We start from the raw sequence: 6,845 nt of genomic DNA on the forward strand, positions 1-6,845 counted from the left end.
TTTCATGTTTTAAACTTGTTTAAATCTTGGTCAAATCTACGATTTGACCAAGATTCAAATGTGCATCAAAATTCAAAAAAAAAAATTTAAAAACCAAATCACATAGTCTTCTTATGTCATATACTCCCTCCGACTAGAATTAGTTGTCCGACACGTAGTTCTCAGGTTTTTTTTCATTTTAGCCCTCCGTATTTTAAACCTGGAACCATCTGCTCCAATCGATCGGATCGTCCCGACTCCAGATCCCGCGCTCGCGCCGGCCGGCCGGCGGCCTCCCACGCTTCGCTCCGGGGGCCTCCTCCTGCCCTAGCGCCGCCGGCCTCCGTTGAGCTCGCCTCCCGCCGCCATCCTCCGGTCGAGCTCGTCAACCGGCGGCAGCCTCCCTCGAGCTCCTGTCTCGCCGCCGTTCTCCGCTCGCCTCCCCGTCCATGGGTTCGCCTCAAGGAGGGCGGCGCCGCCGGGGCAGTATCTCCTCCCTCCCTAGCGGCCGCGCCCGGACCTTCTCCGGCAGGCCACTCCGCCGAGATCACCTCTCGCCGGCAGTCTCCGCTCACCTATCGTCGGCGAGTCTCCGCTCATCTCAAGGTGGCCGGCGCCGCCGGGCAAGCTTTTCCTCCAAACCTGTAGCCGTCCCTGCGGCCTGCACCCTGCAGCCTTCTCCCGCCGGCCTCCTTACTGGACGAGAAGGCATGGACACAAGGTCGATCGCTGTCGCCTCCCCTGCCGGATCCGTCCCTTGCCATTGTTCCAATTGATGAAGCAACACCCTGGGCGCATCCTGGATTCTGCAACACCCTGCAATGTCTCGATTTGGTAGGTCCTCCAATCTGCATCACATGTTGATTTGGAGTAGCACATGAGTATACTTGTAAACTGGATGGTTTAAGGCAATTTTAACTGCAGTTCTCTGAAACAATGTTCAGAAAGTTGAACATAATCATCCCTAGTTAATCTTGTAGACTGCAGCTAGTGTATGAGACATGGCAAAGGCGTGTACCATAATTATGAGACATTAATAAAAAGACTTGCAGAAAAATAACATTGCAGTTCCTTTCCTCAAGATGGCAATCTCTGAATAAAATTGACAAAATGGCCACATACTCTACATTTGGGGCTGTACGAGCCAGCAATCATCTGCCTCTAAGCTTGGAGATATAAAGATAAAAGGAGGCAGTATTACCATTATGTCTTCACGCCCATCCTTTTGGTAATCCGTCAGGCAAATGTTAAGCGACTGACTACCTGGTATACCATTCAAATCTCTCACTGGCCTGTATATTACCTGTCAAATCCAAAACATGCAGCTTCAAATCACCAAACTGGTCAGCAGAAATAGCATAATGTCACAGGAGAGCAACTAAAGTGGGAGTAAAACAGCGATTTCCTGGTCTTGAAAGAATTGGTATGCATTTCCTTTGTGCAAATTCTAGCCTCCTGTCTCCATCCAATAAGATGTGTTTCCCATAATTTATGCAAGAATTAATTTATAGGTCCCAAATCCCAGTGACAGCTATACAGACCAAGGTGAAATCATAATAAGGCAGGTTCATGGTTTAAGTATTTTAGGCTATAAGATATCTGGAGGCAGAGAAGCCTTAGCCACACAGAAAATTTTCTGTTAATCCAGCTATCCACTTGTAACCAAAGGAGCACAAACAAGCTGAACAAGCTTAAGGGTGTAGTTCCGAAAACCTCTAGGCATGAACTATTGTGCTCTTCCTCTTGAACTGCTTCAGAATCATCAATAGATTCGACGAACCACACCATGAGCTAGCCTGGTACAGAATACGTTGATTCAGGAAGATATCAGGTACAGAGCTACAGTTGGCAGATGACAGGCGGTTGTATCTGACTCGGTGCATTTCAGAGCAACCTGCAGAACTGACTTGTGTAGCATGCAGTGTGACAAACCTGAACATGTGGAATCATCCCAAGATACCTAAAATGCCATTAAGGAAACATACACAATGACAGTACCAGCAAGCAAACTGAATCAGTAATTTCTTCGAAATGGAAAGATAACAAAATGGGGGGAAAAGGACGCCTCTGGTACCAGGAGGTAGTTGTGCAGATCCTGTAATAGTTTCTTCAGAGCCAAACCAACCTGCAAAGAATGACACACAGCTTTGATGATCTGTTTTTAGGCATTGGCCGTGAAAAATAAAATTACTGTTGCTAAATTTCAAATGTCCTCAATCTTATAGCGTGCATCTTCTTGTAGGCTATGGACAAGAGAACAAGAAGAGTTCCACAAGTCAACAAGAGAACAAGAGGAGTGCTAAAAGACAACAAGAGAAAGAGAATAAACAAGAAGATGAGATTCCAATATGATGATCCACTAGTTCTATCCAATGAGTAAGTTACAATTCATATCTAATTTTCTCTTGACAATTTGTATTTCTGATTTTTGAAGGATGTTTATACTCATCATGTAAACTAAATTTAATCTTCTTTCTTTACAGCTATGTGAAGGACCAACTTGCTGGCAGCGAACTATATAAGCTTGTTTCCAAGAGGAAGAAAGTACCCCTCAGTGCAAAAGCTGCGTGGAGATATAATAGAATGCGCCGGGAGGACATCTTCTCGAAACCTTTGATCAAGATGAGGCAGAGATTCCCTCGGACAAGAGAACATGATAATACTAATGATGCTCAAGATGGTGTCATTGATCTCAATTTGAGCCCACCACATCGGATGCATGAGCAACAGAGATGCTTGGATGGTGTCATTGATCTCAATTTTAGCCCACCACATCGGATGCATGAGCAACAGAGATGCTTGGATGGTGTCATTGATCTCAATTTTAGCCCACCACATCGGATGCGGGAGCGAGGAGAGGCTAGAGCATGAGAGAAGAAAGCATGATGTCCCAGATCTACCTGATGAGATGAGGCTAGAGCATGAGAGAGGAAAGGATGATGTCCCAGATCTACCTAATGAGGTGAGGCTAGAGCATGAGAGAGGAAAGGATGATGTCCCAGATCTACCTGATGAGGTGAGCCTAGAGCATGAGAGAGGCAGGGAACTAAGAGACGATGAGAGATTTGCTGCTTATTTTGCCTTGGAAGTAATCGAGAAGAAGAGATGGAGGGTTCCAAACAGAAGATAAGCAACTCATTGCGGACATGCTGAAGACAAGCAAACGAACAATCGAAAGGGTGTGGAATTTAGCCCAGGAGCAGATTGCAAAAGGGCAACGAGTTGATGTGTCAAACAAAAAGAAGGGTCATGTTGGCCGTAAGAGAATAGATTTGGGCCTTTCGAGGGTACCAACAATCCCACTCGAATAAAAGGAGGACGATCCGATCCTTAGCAAAGGCCTTGGGTGTTAACCGCTCAACTTTATACTTGCAGGTTTAAGTGGGGTCAGCTGAACCGCCACACTAACACCCCGAAGCCGTCGATGACTGACGCAAACAAAATCCAGCGAATGCAATTCCGCCTCGATATGGTCACTGAGGATTCTTTGCTATCTCCCGAGCCAACATTCAAGGTTATGGACGACGGGGTCCACATTGATGAGAAATGGTTCATTCTCGGTAGGGAGAGAAACACGTACTACCTACACCCCGAGAGAACCCAAACCCGTGCGCACGGTGAAGAACAAGAACCAAATAGGCAAAGTGATGTTCTTAACCTGCGGTTGCCAGGCCACGGTATGGTGATGGCGGGGTAGTCACGTTTGATGGTAAGATCGGAACTTGGGCATTTGTAAAGGAAACTCCAGCTGCTAAAAGGAGTAAGAACAGAGAAAAAGGGACACTAGAGGTAAAAGCAGTGAAAGTTACACGAGATGTCATGAGGGACTACCTCTGCCAGCTAGTGGTTCCTGCCATCCAGGACAAGTGGCCTGATGAGGATGTAGGAAGAATAATCTACATCCAGCAGGACAATGCGAAACCTCACGTCCTCCCTAATGATGAGGGTTTTCGACAGGCTGTAGCACTGACTGATTTGGACATTAGGTTGTTACAGCAACCTCCAAACAGTCCAGACCTGAATGTTCTAGATCTATGCTTCTTCAGGTCTTTGCAGTCTCTCACCGATACACTAGCGCCAAGCAACATCCGGGAGTTGATAGAAGGTGTGGAGGAAGAATATAATAACTACGAGGTTGACAAACTCTCACGAAGCTTCTTGACACTCCAGTCATGTATGATTGAGGTAATGGACAAAGGAGGAGGGATAGGCTATGACATCCCCCACTTGTATAAGGACCGCCTTCAGGCAGAAGGTGGTCTAGGAATCTCTCTAACTATGAAGGCGGACTTGCTTGTAAAAACTAGAGATCTTATAAGAGCCTCTGAGGTGCACACTAAGCAGGACTCACTGCCCATTCATAAAATAAAGCAGCAGAGCTCCAATGAAAAGGAAAATAAGAAGCGGAGCTTCCATTCCGGGGAACCTCATTTAGTGGTATGTACTCCTCGTGTCATATGTTGGTGTCATATGTTGGTGTCATATGTTGGAGTAAAATATTTGTTTTATGCAGGGAGGTGGTCTTCGGAATATGGGAAACACATGCTTTCTAAATGCAACTCTACAGAGCATCACTCACACTGTCCCACTTTTCCAGAAGCTCCGTTGCACCGACCACTCCACTCCATGCTCATGTATGTGTGTAGTGCCATATGAGAGCTTTTTGCTATGTTAAATGTCCCAAGCCCATTTTCTTACCTTGCTTACCATTTTCTTACCTTGCTTACCATGATTTGTTACCACATAGATGATGAAGATGGGTTTTGTTCTTTCTGCGCCCTTAAAGAACATACGGAGGAGTCAATTCAAAGACCTGGGTCTGTTTTAATGCCAACAAGGTTCATAGATAATTTAAGCAGTATCCTTTGAGTTGATTTTATGTTTTCTCTTAACTTTGTATGATGCACATGACAAATGTTAAAAAATATTGATAAATAAAATCTGTCTATTCCTTGACAAGATTTGCCAGAATTAAATCCAGGTTTTATACAAGGACAACAAGAGGATGCACATGAGTTCCTTCGTTACTTGCTAGATAATTTGCATAAGTGTACCCTTGACAATACTTTTGATGAGAAAAGTATTGTCAAGCAGGTGTTTGAAGGTCGATTAAAGAGCCAGGTAGCTCTACTTTGTCATTGCTAATTCCCTATCTTTGTAACTTGTGTTCTAACTAATGCAATTATCTTCATATAGTTGACATGCCATGATTGTGGCCACTGCCCGGAGATATTAGAGCCTTTCCTTGATCTCAGCTTGGAGATCGATCAGGTTGATAACCTTGTTGCTGCGCTGGAATCTTTTACCAAGGTGGAGCAAATAGGTGATGCACAGAACAAGCTAACCTGTGATAGTTGCAATGCTGAAGTTTGTAAGGACAAGCGGTTTGTGATTGATAAAGCACCAGATGTTGTTGCATTTCATCTCAAGCGCTTCGCCACACTTGATGGTTCCATTGACAAGATTGACAAACATGTGGCATACCCATCAGAACTAGACTTGAAGCCATTCCACAGTAATCCAGACAAGGAGGTGAGTTTTGTGCTCTTCTCTTCTTTCAGGTTTATCATTAAGCATATTTTGATGTTTTCCTTGTATTTTTCACATGCATCAGGGCCTAAAATATGATCTTTATGCCCTTGTTGAGCATTCTGGCTTACCTAACTTCGGCCATTATGTCTGCACCATTCGTTCTTCACCAACCAATTGGCACTTGATGAATGACTCACTTGTAAGTGTGAGAAGTCATTTGTTCTTTATTTTCATGCCACAAATATTTCAGCTTTTAATAGTCACGCTTGTGTCGCAGGTTCATTCCATTAGTGAGACAAGTGCACTAGGACAAGAAGCATATATTCTGTTCTATGTTAGGCAGGGCAGCTTTCCGTGGTTCTCAAATATTCAAGAGGAAGCTAAGCTGAAGAAAGCAAAGGCTGCAGCTGCATCTAAATCTTTGAAAAGCTTTTTGCAGGATCAGATTTCATCGCAGTTAATGAAGGGCATGATGACTCCAAGGAAAAAATGCTTTGTGAAGGAACTAGATTCACTGGGTCAGAACGCATCGTTTGGCTATTAGTTGGGCATGCTGGGTTGGAGGGGCGGTGTTTATCCGGATAGTTAGGGGTTGTGTCCAGGTTAACAGCAGTTTGTAACGACATTTGAAAATGCCCAGGGTTGTAATATTTCAGATATAGTTCTGTCTTACACTATATCCGTGTATGTTTATCAACCGGAATGACTGTATGAGTATGCTCCATATGAGTAAATTGCGGGAATGTAATTATACTTGGATGTCCGAAATATATGTTAGCCACTAATCAATTCATGTTTGGATGCATCACTTCAAAAATAAAGGGGAAACAACTGGATGTCCGAGATTATACTTGAATGTCCGATATTATACTGAAATTATACTTGGAGTACATGGTTTTAGCAATGCATATAAAGGGGCAAAACTTCGGAAATACGAGTTCTCCGTACATGGTGAGGCAACACTTGAATTATACTGAGATTAATTCAGCGATGCATGGTCAGGCAACACTTAAAAAATCAGACAGGAACATATGCAACTGGTAGCATCACCTCTTATTCAAAACAAGAGACATTTGGGTATCAGGTACTCTAAAACTTACAACAGGAGCAGAGTGGAGACACGGAACTAACTGTAAAAGTTGTAGGCCCTATCAAGGTGACAAGCTCAATCTGAAATTAACCATAATGATAACTATGCAAACACCACTAAGAATCTTCTTGTAAAATTGCAAAGAATAAAGTAAAGAGAAGAAATTACTCCATAAAAAAGTTTTCGTTTGAGAGGAAAGAACCTTCTTTGATAAGTGGACTATGCGGTCGTCAACAGCCTTCCG

At 43.8% G+C, this 6,845-nt stretch overlaps 1 protein-coding gene and 1 long non-coding RNA gene across 4 annotated transcripts; one reads left to right on the plus strand and one right to left on the minus strand.

Annotated features, from left to right (window-relative positions):
* Window positions 1-688: 688 nt before the first annotated feature.
* Window positions 689-2,553, minus strand: LOC124678884. 3 transcript variants are annotated; one of them, XR_006994678.1, is made up of 5 exons: window positions 2,054-2,553; window positions 1,874-1,939; window positions 1,693-1,775; window positions 1,181-1,282; window positions 689-827 (listed from the first exon to the last, which is right to left on the minus strand). It is a non-coding gene; the product is annotated as an uncharacterized LOC124678884 (long non-coding RNA). The 3 variants fall into 3 exon arrangements; XR_006994679.1 differs by having other exon boundaries at window positions 1,912-2,545; XR_006994677.1 differs by having other exon boundaries at window positions 1,874-2,544.
* An 861-nt stretch (window positions 2,554-3,414) lies between these two features.
* LOC124678883 (ubiquitin carboxyl-terminal hydrolase 20-like) lies at window positions 3,415-6,057 on the plus strand. The gene is made up of 8 exons (XM_047214739.1): window positions 3,415-3,516; window positions 3,872-4,416; window positions 4,493-4,613; window positions 4,727-4,837; window positions 4,949-5,100; window positions 5,176-5,511; window positions 5,594-5,710; window positions 5,789-6,057. The coding sequence occupies exons 2-8, from the start codon at window positions 4,156-4,158 to the stop codon at window positions 6,053-6,055; spliced, it is 1,365 nt and encodes a 454-aa protein (XP_047070695.1). The 5' UTR covers window positions 3,415-3,516; window positions 3,872-4,155; the 3' UTR covers window positions 6,056-6,057.
* Window positions 6,058-6,845: the final 788 nt, after the last annotated feature.

This window comes from Lolium rigidum, chromosome 7 (genome assembly GCF_022539505.1).
Source record: "Lolium rigidum isolate FL_2022 chromosome 7, APGP_CSIRO_Lrig_0.1, whole genome shotgun sequence".
Taxonomy (NCBI): Eukaryota; Viridiplantae; Streptophyta; class Magnoliopsida; order Poales; family Poaceae; genus Lolium; species Lolium rigidum.